We start from the raw sequence: 19,243 nt of genomic DNA, 5'->3' as shown, positions 1-19,243 counted from the left end.
CAAAACATTATTTCACTTGTGTAAGAAGCAAATAAAGCAAACTTTAAGGCATAATAACTTTTAGTCATTCAAGCAATATTCAACAGAAATCGTTATCTCACATTTCGCATCTCACTCAAAATGTTTTACATAAAATTAATTGCATCTTTTTCAAGCATTAAAGAAAGTTATTTTATTATCAATATTATTATAACTTACAACTGAATCACATTAAGAATTACATGTAACACATACATTTTTTATTTATTTTAATTTATTTCGCTGTTTCGAAGAGCACGTTTTTTCACAATTTTGGCAGATGCAGTTTTTAAATCATAAGCTAAACCTAGATAAGCAAAAAAATCAATAAAAGCTGTAGCAATATTGAGCTTATAATTTCCAAGTTCCGCCGCTTTGTAATCCCAAGGGAAAACGTGATGATAATTGTGCCAGCCTTCGCCACACGATATAAAAGAGACAACTGCATTTTCGGTGGGGCTAATTGATCTGTGATAAAATAAACATTTCTAAATAGTACCACGATATAATACAATAAACAATTTATTAATTTTGAATGATAGTATGTATATGTTTTTATTAATTTTAAATAATAGTATGTATATGTTTACATATAATAAGTTGTACAGCATATAAGTACAATATATATAAATATAATATGTACACACAAAAGTATGTACGTACTTATCATATGGTTTCACACCCCACATGTGAGCTGCGGAATTTATTGATAATATTGTGTGTAAATTTATGACACATCTAGTCATGTTAAGATGCCACGCACACCACAGATTCTCACTCCATACCCACCAAGGTATTAATGTCGGTATGATAAAGCAGCAAAATAACATCAAATATCGGTACCATCTAAAAAAAGTATAAATAAAAGAAACAAAACCATTAAAGTTAAATAAACAATATATACATATATTTTTTAAATTAAATTTGCTCCTGCAGAATAAACTATGTCCATCGTACTTTCTCTGAAAGACCACAAGGCAATCTTGTTTAAGATCACTCAAGTCGATCATAGCACCCTTGCTGATGACGTCTGGATGTTTATGAACCAAAATCCAACCAATATGCGAAAAAAAGAATCCTTTACGTGCATTATATGGATCTGCATCAGTGTCAGTAAATTTATGGTGTACTCTGTGATCCCTAACCCATCCGTAAATGTGACCCTAAAATACAACTTATTAAAAATCAAATGATGATGTACGGAGGTTATAAAGAGGAGTACGGACTCGGCATCTTTACACGTATAAAATCTGCAGCAATAAAGTCGGGAAAAATAAGGGTCGACTATTTCATCACATGCGGCGCTTTGTTGCATTGCTTGGAATTTATTTACCAATTTTATATATTAAGAGATACGGTAGTGTCTCGCGCCCTGTTACCGGAATAGCCGATACACCGTGTATCTTTACGCGAAGCGGAGAGTTGAGTCTACTATAAATTTCGAATGCTCAATAACGGCTGAAGCAATCGAGTTTATACTAAACTTAATCGATAGATTGGGTTTGAATTATATAATAAAAGTGTTTTTATTTCTGCTCTACGTACTTTGTAAGCGGAAATATTTATATGCAAAGTCTAAGTATGAAAAATTTCTTTTAAGAAACGTCTCTGTCACCGTCGTCATCATTCACGCAACAGCCAATCGCATGCGTTAAACTCTGTACAGTTTGAGCGTTCGACACAAGATTGCGCTGAAGGCGCTTCGTATGTACTGATACACGTTGACGTGCGGGGTTATATATTTGATTTGATTTCTTGACATGTACATACACACATAACAGGTATGTGTGTTTTGATATTTATTTATAATATACTATATTTTTTTATATAAGAATATCTATTTTCTTGTTACGCAATCATCCTATTATTTTTTTCATAAGATTAACAATTATATTCTTATGAAAAAATAATAGAATGATTGCGTAACAAGAAAATAGATTATATTATTATGAAAAAAATATAGTATATTACATATTATATAGTATTGAATACAACATGTATTTAAGTAAGTATATAAATGCATATTTATATTTTGATATTTGCAACTACTTTCTTGTTATGTTATCATTTTAAATTATTTCTTTTATAATAATAACTTTCTTGCTACACTTTCTTTTTTTATAAGTACATAATTATTGATGTAAAATAAGGAAACAATCTTTACCAATAATAATGATTTATATATTTATGAAAGATGTAGTACAATGGTAACGTTGCAGAAAATTATTATGAAAGAAATAGTATAAAATGATAACGTAACATAATAAAAGTAACAAATATCAAAAAGTTTATCAACACAAATATCAAATATTATTATATAAATATATATTGTATTTATGAAAGAATATGTTTGTGATATACTAAATATGTGATATGCAATACTGTACATATATGTGATTATATTATGAAAATATTTTTTCATATAATAATATCTATTTTCTTGTCACGCCATTATCCTATTATTTTTTCTAAAATATTATAAAATTAACAATTATATTCTTATGAAAAAATAATAGGATGATTGCGTAACAAGAAAATAGATTATAATAGTCTGTTATATATGTATATATATATATATATATATATATAGTAAGAAATAACCCGCTGTGGAGACACCTTTAGGTGTCAGGGCGTTTGAGGTGGTGCTTATGTAGAGTGTTGGCGAGCGAGCGCCACCGGAAGTTGACAGGACATAGAGAGACGAGCGCGGGCTGAGACAGTCAGTCTCTCTAGAGCCTTCCTTGTAATACTTACTTACTTAAGAATATACTAAGTTTACCACTAAGGTGATTACTGATTAATCCCTGCCTCATTATTTTGACCTATGTTCTTCCATGATTAGGAATCAAACGACCCTCTTACAGCCTCAGAAGTGGGATAAAATCTATCCTCTCATTCCTGGCTCTCGACGTCCGCAGTATCGCAATTATCAACGCGGAAGTACGTCGATCGTTTATGCGATTATACCGAGCTTTGTCTTTTTGCGGATACACGTGGCTCGCGGTCAGTATCGCAGACGAGGTGAATAATGAATAATCGGTTCAAGCAGTTAAGAGACTAACAAGGGAAGTTCGGCAAGTGTAAAATTCAAAAAAATCTGAAACTTTGTATAAGTTTAGAGTAGATGAACCTAATCACGAAACAATTTTTTTTAGCTGCTGATATTCGGTTTTAGGGGTGCAGCATCCCCTTAAATAAAATCGGTGTTTACGTTTTCAAGCGAATATCGCCGAAATAATGAGAAATATAAAAAAATGTTTCCAGCAAAAGTTTTATGGTTTCGAAAGCTCTTTATAATGGCATGATCATATTTTGCAAAAATGTTTAATTTTTCAAAATACCCCCACCACGTATCTTTTTTTTTCATATTTAAATTTTTCTTGCAACTAAAATTAAAGTTTATTTCACGCCAAATTCAACCATATATAATAAAGTTGCGATCCGTAAACGTGTTTTTGAGAAATAAACTGAAAACATCCTTACAGGGTATGCTGTCAATTTTATCGGCCCGCTAATTTTGGCTACGACTTCTCTTTCTCCCCTTCTCTCTGTAATTTTTCGCAATACAAGATAACGATGAAACAGATGTTCGTAATAAATCTAATCACGTAACTGATTTTTGTATATTACACATTTTATAAATAATATAGTAGTTTTTACAAAAATAAGATATTATTTATTCTATATAATTGTTACAATAATGGTATTGTTCAAAGAAGTGTTCAAAACAGAAGTATTTTTTGCACCATGCACAACGTATAAAAGCCATTTTATCACAAATGCTACATTTCGGTATATGTTTTTCTTCTTTAAAATAACAGTAATTGATTGGATTTTCAAACTTTTCAGGCCGTGTTGATAAATAGCCACTTTTATACCAACTATATTCAAATAAATTTCGAAATCTTGGAGAAGAAAGTTGATTGTGTGCCAAAGACTGTAATTTTATAATGTTATTGCGTAAATGTAAATTTATATCGTAATTATTTAAAATAACATTATCAGAGAAGCTTCGAATAAAATTTTTCCAAATTCTAAAGCCAAAAACATCTAAAGGTTGTATAGAACTTGTACCAAAAGACAAACAAGTAAATATTTTAACAATACCAAAAAAAACAACTGCTTTTATACAACCTTTAGATGTTTGAATTAAAATTGACAGCATACCCTGTAAGGATGTTTTCAGTTTATTTCTCAAAAACACGTTTACGGATCGCAACTTTATTATATATGGTTGAATTTGGCGTGAAATAAACTTTAATTTTAATTTTAGTTGCAAGAAAAATTTAAATATTAAAAAAAAAAGATACGTGGTGGGGGTATTTTGAAAAATTAAACATTTTTGCAAAATATGATCATGCCATTATAAAGAGCTTTCGAAACCATAAAACTTTTGCTGGAAACATTTTTTTATATTTCTCATTATTTCGGCGATATTCGCTTGAAAACGTAAACACCGATTTTATTTAAGGGGATGCTGCACCCCTAAAACCGAATATCAGCAGCTAAAAAAAATTGTTTCGTGATTAGGTTCATCTACTCTAAACTTATACAAAGTTTCAGATTTTTTTGAATTTTACACTTGCCGAACTTCCCTTGTAAGTCTAAGACTTGTGAAGAAACAAGGAAGTGCTTTGTTCGGTCGCCATATCGAGTATCGAATCCGTGCGGTTTCTGGACAAAATCACGCGACTCTCGTCGCCATATTAGCGCCCGAGTGACTCGTTGAAGCGATCATTCTCGCTCTCTCAGAAGAGATATAGTCCTTTCTATCGCGGAAAAGTGCGTGTTGACATTAAATTTTTTTATTACTACAAAAGTTGTTCTTGGCGTGCCGTTATCGTGTATATACTACGTGGCATTACGCTAGACAATTTTTACGCGTTGGATGTTTTCTAGTCTATTCATCGTACTTTGTGCGTGTCGGCATCATTTGAGCGTTGTTTTCGAAGAATATGAGAGTAAACATTAATTTTTTTTCTTTTCTCGAAATTTTGTTCTTGGCGTGCCGTTATCGGGTATATACTACGTGGCATTACGCTAGACAATTTTACGCGTTGGATGTTTTCTCACCAATTTATCGTACCTTGTGCGTGTCGGCACTGAATTGGCATCCATTAAACGTCGTTCCAGAAGAAAAAATAATAAATACTTAATAAAACAAATCGTGCATTGCAAAAACTTCTTACCAAGTAACAGGTGTTGATGTTGATATTTTCCTTTTATGTTCGAACGTAACAATAACATAATTAGATAATCAGATAAGAAATATACGTCGGCTCTCAATATTATTAATAATATAAAAAAAATAAGGCGGGGAAAAAAAATAGGTCCCAAAAAAAACGGAAGCGAGAAATCGAAAACCCCGTCTTTTTACTTTCCGGGCGATGCTTTACCAACTACTATTCAGGGCCTTTCATCCTATATTTTTTATTTGCCTTTTTTTAAAATGTTATTTAAAAACCCCCATTTTTAGGCCCCGGGGGGTAAATAAAATTTAGAAAAAGAAATATTTTTCGGCTCTCCAAAATTATTAATAATAATAATCATGAAAATTTTAAATCGGCCAATAGAGCTCAAGGCAAAAAAATTTAAATTTTTCGAAAAAATGTTTTTTTTTCTTTGGGTTTTAGATTACTAAAGTTCCCAAAATAAATTAATCTTGAAATTCATTGGAGAAAAAAAGGCGGGGAAAATATGGTCCGAAAAAATTGCTGAAAAGGGAATCGAACCCACGTTTTAATTTTTTCCCGGGGGATGCTCTTACCAACTTTTTTCGCCTATTTTTTTCCCTAGTAAAGGGGCAAAATTAATTTATATAGGAAAAATTATAATCTCAAACCAAGAGATACAGTTCCGAAGAATTTAATTTTTTGCCCCTTGGGTTTTATTGGGGGTTTAAAAACATTATTTTTTTTAATTAGAAAATGTTGAGAAAAAACGCCTTAAAAGGTTATACGAACAAGCGCTAAAAAAGAAAAAAAAGGGCCCAAAAGCGATTTTCCCCGTACCAATACTCGAGAAAATGTATGGGTTTCCATCATGGGATTTTTTCGAGCTTTTTAATGCAAAAAGAAGGCCGGGGGTCAGATCGAAAGGGTAAAAAACGTTTAAAAAAAGGCAGGCACAGCAAGAGCAGCCTTGCCTTCAAACCCGGGAAACTTTGGGCAACAAATCACTACAGTCAGTTCAAATGAAAATTTCCTTTCCCCTATATTGTCATTATGGTGGGGAAAAAATTAAACAGCAACAAGACCCCCTCAACAATCAAGAGACAATGAAACCCGTTATTAGAAGCATTTTCTCTCGGGGGAAAAGGGAATAGCGGCCCGGGTCAAAACAGCTTCTAGTCTCGGGGGGGAAGCCTAGAAGACAATTTCAGTCCCCAAAAAGTAACCCGCAGCAACCTTTCCCTGGCTACACTTCACCGAACCCCAAACCGTTAAACTTTTGTCGTGCAAGGGTCCCGGGTTTTTGTGGAAACTGAGGGGCGAGAAGTAAAAAATGTGGATACAGGGAAAAAAAAAGGTCTTGCCCAAAACTATGGGATCTCATCAAAAAATAAAAATTCCTCGCAGCCAAAAAAAAAAGCTCAAAAAAAAAGGGTGCCCTGATATGGGCACAAATACCCGGCCCCAAATATAGAATCAGGGCGGGGTTTTAAAAACAGCATTTAAGGGGGTTTAAAAAAAAAAAACCTTTTTTCCCTGGGTTTTTCAAAAAAAAAGAGATTGGTGTGGGGAAATTTAAAAGGAATATTTCAGAATTCCCAAAAGACAAAATTGCATTTATGCAGAGATGAATTTTTTCCCAAAAAGGACGCTTTTATTTACAATTTAAAAAAAGGAAAAATTAGCCCCGAAAAAGGGGGGGCGCCGGCCCCTTGAGCGGGAAACAAGGAATTTTTTTAAGAACCCCCTTTTCGCCAAAATCCCCTTTTTCCCCTGGGAAAAGACCCAAAATTCAAGCCCCAAGGGGAAAAAAGAGAATTTTTCCCCGGAAACCCCAAATTTTAAAGAATAAGGGGAAAAAGCAAACCCCAAAAAAAAGCTTTAAAAGGAACTTTGGGTTTTTTGAAAAAACAAGGGTATTTCGGCGGGACACCAAATTTAAAGGGAAAAAAAATTAAAGGAAAAGGAGCGGGCAAAATCGGCGCGGCCGGTTACCAGTTTTAAAGCGGAAAAACGTCAGTGGGGAAAAAAACCCGTGGGGGGTGGAAGGGCTTTTTTAAAACCCGGGGAAAGCTCGGCCCCCCAAAATGGCGGCCGGGGGGGTTTCGGAAGGAACACCCGGGAAACCCGGGGGGTCCTTACAAGGGGGCCGTTTTGGGCCGGGTAAAATTTGGGAAAAAAATTACCAATTAACGGAAAATTGGCCCTTTTACGGAACGGGGCCCGGGGAGAAAACGGTCGGTAGAGAAACCCTTTAAAATTTGGGAAGGGGGTTTTTAAAACCCGGCCCCCAAACAAAATTAGGGGGGTTTTAAAACCCGGGGGAAAAGTGGCCCCACGAAAGAAAGGCGGCCGGGGGGGCCAGGAATAACCAAAAAACCCCCTTAAAAAAAAACCCGTCCCTTAAACGGAAAAAAAAGGTAAACCCCCCCTTCAAAAGAGAAGGGAGGGGGGCCTGATTGGGGTTATTAGGGGGCCCTTTATAATTTAGGGGGAACCTGGGAAAAGGGAACTCCCCTTTTATGGTGGACCCCCCTTTAAAAACAACTTAGGGTTTTATACTTTAAAAAACATTTTGAAAATTCCCCAAAAATTTAAGAACCCGGGGGATAATTGGGGAAAGGGTTTTTTTAAAAACATTTTTTCCAATTATTGAGGAACGTTTTGGCTTTTGGTTGAAAGACCAGGGGTCGGGGGGAAAATTTTAAAGCCAATTTTAGGGGGAGGAAAAATTAAAACGGGGTTAAAACCCCTTACCCGGTGGGGGGGCGGGGCCCAGTTGGGGGGAAAAAAAGGTTTTTCCGGGGCTTTGGGGTTGTCCTTTGGGGCCCCTGGTGGGCCCAAAAGGGAGACAAATTTCTTGTTTTCCATATGTTCCGTTTATCCCGGGCCCGGGGGGGGTTTTTACGGGATCTTGCCTTCCGATTTGGGGAACAAAATTTAAAATTCACGGGGGGGGGCCTTCCTTTTCGGGGATTCGGCACCCGGGGGGCGGGGAATTTGGGGAAACCCTTTTGATTTTCCCTTCGGGTTCCCACGATGCCTTTCCAAAAAAAAATTCCCCGGGCTCCCCTGGACCATTTTAACCCGGCTCGGGGGGGGGCCAAACCCAGTTTTCCAAAAAATTGTTTTTATCTTTTGGGTTTCTCGTTTGGTTTTAGTGAGGGATTTAAAGGGGCCCCCTTTTTTTTTTTTGGAGAGGACCAAAAAATTTTTTGTTTGGGGAAAGGGGTTTTTAAAGGCGGGCCCTAAATCCCCCTTCGGGAAAAAATTTTAAAAAACCGGGCCTTAAAAGGTTTCCGGTAAATTTTCCCCAAAATTTTTAAAAAACCAAAAATGGTTATTTTTTTTTTTTAAAAAAACATTTCCCAATTTGAAACCCTTAAACCCCGGGGGGTAACCTTTGGGGGCCGGGCCAGGGCGCGGGTTAAAATTTCCAACCCCAAAAACGGGAGTCGGAAATTTGGTTTTAGGCCAAATTCGGGGGGAATTTTTTTCCGAACTCAAATGGCCCCCAAAAACCTTTGAATTAAACCGGTTTTTGGGAAACGGGGTTTTTTCATTCCGGCCCAAATTGTCCCCCTTGCTTTAAATCTTAAACAGTTGATTTAAGGGGCCCAACCGGGGATTTAAACCCTTTCCAACCCCCTTTCGAATCACGGAAAATGGGGCAAAGCGTTGGCTTTTGTTGCCGGGCAATCGTGGGTCCCGGGGAATTTAGTCCCGGCCAACAAAACCCGGGTTATCCCCTGGAAAATTCTTTCCTGTGGAAAATTTAAAAGGGAATGGGGCGGGAAGTTTTGGCTTCGCCTTTCCCCAGGGAAAAGGTTTAATTCGGTTTGGGCCCTCCAACCGGGGGAGCGGTTATGGGACACGAAACGCCTGCAGCATTGCCCGGCTGATGTTCGCCGGGCGCGGCTTTCCGACCGTTCGTCGGGACGATGGGACCCTTGTTACAAGTTTTAAAGTAATAATTTAAGAGATAACACCACTGTAACGGCCTAAAAAAGGCGTTTTTTTGACCATTTTTTTTAATGGAAAAAAGGAAATAGACTAATTATATTTGGGGAAATTAATAAGCGTGTATTTAAGTATACAATAAAAAATTTTCAGTAAAAAATTTTACAAAATAGCGGCACTAAAGCCATTCTCCCGAGGCATGTTGAATTTTAGACGCTCTGCGGCACGCAGTGTAGTTGACGTAAATTTGAATTTGGAACAAAAAAAATCATTTAATTTACATGATTTTAGCTAGAAAAATACGTAGGGGAATTTAGAAATATTGTTTTTTAGCTTCAGTAGCTAACAGAATGTTAACATGACAGGTGAAAATTTCACGTTTCCGTTTCGGATTAATGTAATTGCGGAATAAGAATAACACTTGAAAAGGGCCGCCACAATGTTGGTCGAAACGTAGTGTTCATTTACTTTTAATAAAAAAATTAGCTTGTTTTTGGTCAAAGTAATTTGTCTCAGTATTATTTTTAAATTGCCACTGGCGATCAACATTTATTTATGAATATTGTATTTTGTGTGATTGGCGAATATTTGAATAATTTTGTTCAATTTTCGACCAAAAACGGAACAGTTATTTATTAATAAATAATTTTTAAATCAACTTATCGAAAATTCCCTACATATTTCTCTTCAAAATGTTTTTTTGAAGATATGGTGAAAAATTCGAATGAAAAGTATGAAAATTGTTTGAGTTATGCTGCGTGCCAATTTCAAAAATTGTATTTCGAGAAAAACGCGTTGATAGTTTTAAAATATTATAGACATGAAAAAATGAAGAATTCTACTTTTAAAAAGTTTTTACCATTAATCTGCAATCCCAGGACCATAAAGCTACCCTTCTACGTTGGAATATTCCTCCTCAATCTCTTTCCTCGACAACAACAAATAAGTCATTAGGCAATATCTTCTCAACAGGTATCCAACCGACGCAGGTAGTCGTTTCGAAGTAGTCCGGCGCGCTCAGTAAAAAGCTCGCAATTTCAAGGAAAAATTTTTTTAAGTATTAAACTTTTTTCCCCATATTCTCCAAGATTCAAAGGATTTTTTAAGCAAAAAAAATTATCGATTATTTGAAAATTTTACAGTGGTGTTACTCCTTAATTTTAATATTATTAGGATATTATTTAACTGTGTTGTTTAAAATTATAAAAGCCTTGCGAGAATGCTAAAGCAAGGTCACAAATATATGCGCCGCCGAGTTGTTATTCCGCATATTTTCGATTCCGAGCGCGAGAAGTTGACAAAAACGCGCCTTTGTCTCGAGCCTTCGAGCCTCGCTAGCGAATCATGTTTTGGCACGCGCGTACCACGCGTCCAAGCGAAGGATCGATCGGCTGCCGTTGCCGTCGATCCTGCGTATTTTGAAGAGAGGTCGGCCCGAAGAGCTCGGTGGAGTTTTTCGCGAGCAAAGCCTAGATAGCGAATCAAGTTTACTTTCACTTTAATTATTTTGAATAAAGTCACCCATTTAACAAACCACGAGTAATTTATCCAGATCACATCCTTCCTAATCCGTACAAACAGTCGAACCAGTAATCAAATAAATGTTTTCCGTTCTGTGAGAAAAAAAATTAATTGAAGGTTTCTGCACAGAATTGAATGGTCCTTTGAGCCGGATACTAGCAACTGAAAGACAGCGCAATGTATGGATTGATTTTTTTGTGTGACTCTCAAGAAGTGTGAAAGAAAAGGTCGTTATCAAATTCGTTGTCGCGTTCGCTCTAATCGCTCTCTAAAGTAGAATCGGGCAGACCCCGTTTCGCGTAGTGCGAGAAAAGTCTATCAACACGCGAAACGTGAAAGTGAGCTTCGCGTCGTAAAAGCAAGTGCAGTCAATCATTCGCTGTGCTGTGCGACAAGAAACGATAGTGCAATTTTGTATAACGCTGTTCTTCGCGAGTCGACAAGCGGTCGGCCGCGAATTCATTGCCGTCGGCTCCGCTGTCGCGCGCCCAGGAGCGTTACTACAGTGTGATTCAAAACTGTTACTCGTCTATGACGAGATCGTTCGCGAGTTCATTGCTGTCGATGCTACCATTACGCGTCTCGGCTAGTGTTGTGCAGTCTAAAGGAGAAATTCTCTTCGCGGTCGACGAGGACGTCTGCGCTCAAGCTGCCGTCGGAACTGCTCAAACTCCTCGGCTTACTGTGATCTCCAAAGACTGTTTCTTCGCGTGTTGCGACAAAAGGTCGCTCGCGAAATCTATACCGCCGGCTCGGTAATCCCGCGTCTCGGCATAATTAGTGCAGTCCATAACGAGACATTATATTTTCGCGTTTCGACACACGGTTGTGCGCGAATAAGTTCCCGTCGGTTTGGTAATCCCGCGCCTCGGTATACTTAGTGCGGTTTCTGAGGACAAATATATGTCTCTCGCGTTTTGATACGACATCGTTCGCGAATAAAACACCGTCGGCGTAATTGCTCGCACAATGCGTTGAATAAGTTTTCGTCGCGAACTCAAGTTCCGACGGCGCAGCTATACGCGTCTAGGAAAAACCGTGCCGCTCATTCTGTGACATTTTTTTTTGTCAACAATTTTAACTCGCGGTTATAATGGCCGAGTTAAAGGTTTTACTCGCCGAGTAGAGCGAGACAATCGACACGTTGCAAAGAGTCATCGTGAATTTTAAGAAGTTAGCAAAGGCTAATATCACATTGCCCAAGACGCAAGGGCGTCTCACAAATCTGAAATCACTTTGGGTTTCCTGCCGTGGACTTTATGCCAGGATACAGCTCGTGGCTACCCCGGAGGATCGAAAAACTCTGCCGTACTTCCTCAATTCAATCAAACCCGTTGCTCCAACAAAACGTACTATCCTTTCGTTCGTAGCGAAATTGTATGACCCGCTCGGTTGGGCCGCTCCCGTCGTAATTACCGCGAAGATTCTTTTGCAAGAGCTGTGGCTTTCGCGATGCAATTGGGATACGCGCATTCCCGACGAGTTAGAACAACGATGGCATGACTTTGTCTCAGATTTTAATACAATAAATTAGAGAAAATTAGAATTAAGCGATGGACGGGTCAAAATCCAGACAATATAGCGATTTAAATCCACGAATTTGCCGACGCGTCAAATCGAGCGTATGCCGCGGTAGTATATATTCGCGTCTTTCATTCATTGTCGGATTTTACAATTAGTTTGATCGTTGCAAAAACAAAGGTCGCTCCAGTAAAAATCGTGAGCATTCCGCGACTCGAGTTAACCGCCGCCGTGCTGTTAAGTCGCCTAATAAAGTAAACGATTAATTTGTTAAACTTAATAAAAACTCCAATCTATTGCTGGACGGATTCAACAATCGCGCTGGCATGGCTACGCCAGCATCTCTCTAAGTGGACCACGTACGTGGCCAATAGGATATCGGAGGTACAAAATAATTTGCCTTCTGCAAGATGGTATCACGTGCCGTCGAGAGACAATCCCGCGGATTGTGCGTCTCGAGGCTTATCCGCGTCCAAATTAATATCACATCTTCTGTGGTGGACCGAACTACCCTGGCTTCGAGAGCCTTCCACGTCCTGGCCGATCCATGAAGTTACTGCTCCACTCTCCATGAATGCAGTATAAAGGATATCTAGCGAGCAACGAAAACCCACCGTCCTTCACGTTGAAGGGTCAGACGAGTGGGATTTGCTCTATAAATTCTCGAGTTGGACAAAGCTGATAAGAGTAACTGCTTACGTGTGTAGATTTCTCGCGTTAATTGATAAGAAAAGGAAAGTTAATTTCAAATCAACCTCGTCGCTGAGTGTCAACAAGCTTAATAAAGCGGAATTATTTTGGCTGTCGTACGTACAAAAGAAGGCTTTTGAATCCGAAATCAAAGCACTAAAGAAAAGCAACGCAGTTTCGAAGAAAAGTTCACTTAGAACTTTAACTCCATTTGTTGGCGAAGATGCAGTACTTCGCTTTGGCGGGCGGTTGAAAAATGCTGCTCTCACATACGAAGAGCAACATCCTATTTTAGTACCGCGAGGACAAGTCTCGTACCTTTTAATCGCTCAGGCTCACAAACACACTCTCCACGGTGGAGTTCAATTAGTGTTGCGTACATTCCGACAAAGATATTGGTTGCTAGGAGGTCGAAATTTAGTGAAAAATCATATAATGCAATGCGTGTATACGTTATTCAGCTAGAGTATCGAGTCAGCTGATGGGGGATTTGCCTTCTCCTCGCATGCAACCGTCGTCACCGTTTACGCATACGGGTGTGGACTACGTTGGTCCTTTTTTTATTACGCCTTTCGTTGGAAGAGGACAAAAGACACGAAAAGGTTATTACGTGGTTCTATTCGTTTGTCTCGTTATCAAGGCGATCCACGTGGAGCTAGTGGAGGATTGCTTCAGTGCTGGATTTCTTGCGTCCTTTCGGCGATTCACGAGCCGACGAGGCTTACCGTGTAAGTTATACTCTAACGGAACTAACTTTCACGGCGCTAAAAAGGAATTAAACAGCGAATTTGAGGCGCTCATGAAAGATTCGTCTCTACACGACGTTCTTGCTAACGATAAAATTGAGTGGCATTTTATCCCGTCCGCAGCTCCTCATTTCGAAGGACTTTGGGAGGCGGGCGTGAAAAACCTCAAATCGCATCTAAAGCGGATAGCCGGTTCGCGTACCCTGTCGCAGGCTGAATTCGCTACGCTCCTATGCCAGATAGAGGCATGTTTGAACTCCCGACCGATTGCGGCTCTTAGCGACGACCCGAGCGATCTGTCCGCGTTCACTCCGAGTCATTTTTTAATAGGCCGACCGATCGTTGCGGCTCTTAGCGACGACCCGAGCGATCTGTCCGCGTTCACTCCGGGTCATTTTTTAATAGGCCGACCGATCGTTGCGATACCGGAGGAATCAATACTCGCGATAAATACGAATCGACTTTCGAGATGGCAGTTCGTTCATTCGATGGTGGAACAACTCTGGCGTGCTTGGTCGCAAGACTACTTACATTCGCTGCAACAGCGATATAAGTGGTCAGAAAGATCGCCTTGTTTTCGCGTTGGCGAGCTCACGTTGTTAAAAAATCCTTTGCTCCCTCCGAGCAAATGGGAACTCGCGCGAGTCACTCGGGTCCATCCCGGATCCGACGGACTCGTTCGAGTAGTTACCGTGAGAATCGCGTTGTTCAATATTGAAACGACCAATCACGCTACTGTGTAGACTGTCAGTTCAGTGCGATAATTAAGAAAAACATTGTCATATAAAGGACTTTGTGACTTGTGATGTATTCAGTGCTTATATTTATATTGTTCCGTAAGTCGTCCTTATAATTTAGAAATATTTTGAGTTTATTTTGTATAAATGTTCGCTCTCTTAGCTCTCGCTTTATTGTTCCTATATCAGCACCGATTGTATTTGTACTTTACTTGTAGAGCGGTAAAAATATTTTCGCATTTGTTCGCATGTAAGGCGGGCGATATGTTTAAAATTATAAAAGCCTTGCGAGAATGCTAAAGCAAGGTCACAAATATATTCGCCGCCGAGTTGTTATTCCGCGTATTTTCAATTCCGAGCACGAGAAGTTGACAAAAACGCGCCTTTGTCTCGAGCCTTCGAGCCTCGCTAGCGAATCACGTTTCGGCACGCGCGTGCCACGCGTCCAAGCGAAGGATCGATCGGCTGTCGTTGCCGTCGATCCTGCGTATTTTGAAGAGAGGTCGGCCCGAAGAGCTCGGTGGAGAACGATCATCTCAAGAGCTCGGTGGAGTTTTTCGCGAGCAAAGCCTAGATAGCAAATCAAGTTTACTTTCACTTTAATTATTTTGAATAAAGTCACCCATTTAACAAACCACGAGTAATTTATCCAGATCACATCCTTCCTAATTCGTACAAACAGTCGAACCAGTAATCAAATAAATGTTTTCCGTTCTGTGAGAAAAAAAATTAATCGAAGGTTTTTGCACAGAATTGAATGTGTAGTAGAAATAATAACGAGAGCGATGATCGAGCGAGAAAGGAATGTGAAAGTCGAAGAGAATAATAAGCGAACAATACGTGTTTACGCGAGACGTAGGAAAACGAGAGCCTGCGAGAAAGTAGGGGAAAAAGTTCTAAGTACGGACAACGAAAATGGGGAGTCTTCCTCGAGCCATCGCCGAAGTAAGATTGACTAAAAATATTAAACTACGAAATATATTATTGGACTCATTAAAATCTGATCTTTCTTGCTCCTTTTAGTCATCCTTTATCACTTTATTCTTACAATAGCGTCCCAAGTTTTTTAACTAAAATTTTTTATTTTTACTAGTTCATCATACGACTATATAGATTTGCAATTTGAATTTTCCATTGGTACAAGTGTCTATTTATACTTGGCGCAATTTTTTTCTTTTTTAATATTATTACTTTTGTAGTACGATTCTACATGGGTTTGCAATGGTTAAATTTTCATAGGATTCTACATGGGTTTGCAATAATTAATTTTTATAGGATTCTACATGGGTTTGCAATGATTAATTTTTCATAGGATTCTACATGGGTTTGCATGCGTAAATTTTCACTACTGGTAAGCCCATACTAAGCGCCTTTTTTATTTTTTTACAGATAAGTTTTTAGAGTTTTTCTGTTCGAATTCAGAGGCCGAGTTCGTACTTTTCCTACAACCTTCATAGATTGTTTATTGCGCTTTAAAAGAAACAAAATGTAAAACTTTAATCAATAGCCCATATACATAAGTGTGAGTCCTTTACTATACTTAAATATGAAAGAAAAAAAGTTAAATTAAAACTTACTTGATACGAAATAGTCTGGAAAATCATAAGAATAAGTTTCATCGGCCACTTTGCCTTATAAGACCGATGAGACCATAATCTATGAACGCCAGCAGTGGATCCTATATTTGAAAATATACCAACAGCGAAGACTGTAAATTTTCATTTAATCATATTAAACATAAAATAAGCACGAAAGTCGAATGTTGGCACATTAGTTTCGATGAAATTAAATTCATCGATGGTGTGCTCAAGGCACTTTTTCGTTGATATGATACCACAAAAATAACTCTTAAATTGAGAATTGAACATTTTGATCAATTTACTTTTGAGAAATTTATCAAATTATTAATCCCCTATATTAATATGTATATATTATATGGAATTCTTATAAAGTTTATTAATTCAAAATAAACGTTTGCTAATAATTTACTATATTATTTCTATTAATGTGTGTAGTTATAAATATATTATGGAATAATAGGTTAAATAAATGAAATACGTACACCAGATGAAAGTCCAAAGTTTAATAGGATAAAAAATGGTTAAATATATTCCATAAAGGGCAGTAAAATGAATATATATGACAATAATAACATTTGCCCAAATAATTTGCCATTCAATCTTATGTGGTTTTTTCACCAGTACTTCATCATTTACAATCTTTTCAAATTTCATTATAAAATTTTTTAAATGTAATTGGATGTTAAACTGTAAAAAAATATATATTTACAATTTGTAATAATAAAGTATAAACTATATTGTATACATATGTTACACAATACGAGTATTATGCACTTATAATAAGAACCCAGACAGCAAAACATATGCATTCTGTACTCATATTGTATTCATATTCTTACAAACATAATGACAAAAATTGACAGAGATGCAGGCTCATATGCTATTCAAAACACGGTCATATTTATTTTTAAAATTTTGCAAAAAATGTCAATATGAGTACATAAATAATGCTCAAATTAATATTTGAGCTCACATTTTTCGTCAAATGTATGTAACTTGTGCTTATAATATCTCATTATAATATGATTACAAGATATACAACACATTTCAATCAAAACCAGAAGATCATGTCAATGCAATCTGATAATCAGGCATTGCTATCCGGGAATATAAAATATTATAATTTTGTCACATAATTTTACTGCCATTAATAATTCTGCAGTTATTATTTCATTTCTTTTCAAGATTATGCAATGCCTATTTAATATATAAAAAGGTACACGTATTTTTTTATACGTGCCCAATCGAAGATTTAGGGGGTGATTCACCTTTATGAAAAGATAAATTTTTTCTTTTCCAAGAGAATAATATCATCTAAACACAAAAAGAGATATAAAAAAATGTTTGAAACAAAAGTAACTCGGGTTTTTATGCACTTTATGCCTGTGCACTCCCAATTTTAAAAAATTAAAATTTTTTCGAAATCTTTCCCCGTCCAAGTATGAAAATTTATATATTTTTGTTATTAGCAAATTGTAGAAAATTTTATAACAAATTCTATGATATGGTACAAAATTGCCATACATTTTTTTTCGGAAAATAAATTTTGTTAAAAATGTGATACAAACACACATACCTCCCTTTATAAGAAACGCTCAACTGGAAGAAGTATCATAAGTGTTCGGCCAATTTAGTTTTCTTTATAATTTCTAAATAATTTAGTTTTCTTTATAAAAGAAAAAATTCATTTTTTCATAAGGGTGAATCACTCCCTAAACTTTCGATTAGGCAGGTATAAAAAAAATACGTGTACCTTAAATTTGTATACTTTATAACATATTTCAAGGAAAATCAAATCGGTGTCGGACTCTTGTGATGGTTCCCTTGTTAGTCTAATCTATGGGTTTTAAAATTTGTCGACCTATGTAATTAATCCATTGTAAATCTGAATTAAAATACACTAATCAAAAAAATTAGAGGAATGCTTAAATTTTCCTTAAAAAATAGTTAAAATTCAATCAGCTGTAACTTCGTTAAAAATAAACGAAATTCAAATTTTAAAAAAAGGTTTTATGTTTTAAATCTCTACTTTATATAAATAAACTTCCAATTTTTTAAAATTTCTGTTAGTTTGATAATTTTTACACGCAGAAAACTACGACTTGGACAAAATTAGAAATTTTCTGCCTACTTTGCCGACCTACAACGTGTGTAAAAAAAATTACAAAGTTTTTGAAGTCTTTGGTGTTAAAGCTTGAAGTTTTCTTAACAACATTGTTTTTTTAAAAATCTTTTTGCAACATCTGTTGCAAAAGTTCGATTTTCGATTGCTGTTTAGCGTGGAAAATGGCTTATTTCTCAACGATTCAATGTATGTCTTACTTTATCATACTAGTGCGAGAAAAGCATCTTTATGATTTACTTTACCGCACTAGTGCGGTAATATGAGTTACTTTTTCGCACTAGTGCGTAAAAAACCTTGTTTTTGTTTTACCATTTCTCGACTGACATAACAAACTTGAACGTAACAAAATTCATGCGAGACAAAACGTCAATTCGTTATAACCTTCATTATTCAAGAAGGATAAAATAGATAAAAGAAACGAGTGTTCACAAGACTATCTACGCCTCTAGAACTTATAGAAGCAGCTGAATCTGTCACAAAGATTTTATTACCGAAAAATTGAGAGATAAATACATTACATTTCATATTAATAATTGTCCAAATCTCACATTTCATTTTGGCGATAAAGGATCGGCAGGCGATCCAGACAAACTTCGAATTGATGTTGGAGGCCTCATGCGGTGACAACGCGAAACTCCGGTTTCAGTGTTGCCAACGCTGAGAAACCAATTCTCGGGTTTTATGTAATGGTGTATGTCCATACAGCCTTCGGCTTATGCGACAACTTCATGCGCAACGTAATTCGTTGTTTTCTGCACTTGCCATATAAGATACTATTTGATGAGTTTTAATTACTGAGTTATCGCTAATTAAATAAAAAATGAGCATGACTTTAATTGTTTATAACTTTGCTGAAAATCATTGTACCACAATTTAAAAAAAACAATGATTAAAGCTGAGACTTTGCTCTATCGATTGGAATAATTGTCAAAATTTTTGCGGAAATATGTAGTAGACTAGTTACAAATGAATGAAAATAACAAAAATTATAGATTTTTTCTATCTTTATTTTGACCTAAAAAGCAATTGTACAGTACAACAACAAAATTTGTTTTTCACGTTTTTTTCAACTTTGGAGTACCCTGAATATGACAAAAATCGGCGAATGGCTATAAAATTTTTTTCATGGTGGCCACTATGTTCTTATGGTTAAAAAGTTGTAAAATTGCTTAAG

The 19,243-nt window shown here is 36.7% G+C and overlaps 1 protein-coding gene across 1 annotated transcript; it reads right to left on the bottom strand.

Moving 5' to 3' along the window:
* Positions 1-215: 215 nt before the first annotated feature.
* Positions 216-16,635, bottom strand: LOC114942490 (acyl-CoA Delta-9 desaturase-like). Its single transcript, XM_085484806.1, has 5 exons — positions 16,427-16,635; positions 15,942-16,072; positions 976-1,181; positions 682-864; positions 216-486 (listed from the first exon to the last, which is right to left on the bottom strand). The coding sequence occupies exons 1-5, from the start codon at positions 16,596-16,598 to the stop codon at positions 249-251; spliced, it is 930 nt and encodes a 309-aa protein (XP_085340932.1). The 5' UTR covers positions 16,599-16,635; the 3' UTR covers positions 216-248.
* Positions 16,636-19,243: the final 2,608 nt, after the last annotated feature.

The sequence above is a fragment of the Nylanderia fulva genome, unplaced genomic scaffold (assembly GCF_048542155.1).
Source record: "Nylanderia fulva isolate GAGA-0341 unplaced genomic scaffold, ASM4854215v1 Scaffold319, whole genome shotgun sequence".
Classification (NCBI taxonomy): Eukaryota; Metazoa; Arthropoda; class Insecta; order Hymenoptera; family Formicidae; genus Nylanderia; species Nylanderia fulva.
The sequence above is the reverse complement of the archived record's forward strand: the minus strand, read 5'-3'. Positions and strand labels throughout refer to the sequence as shown.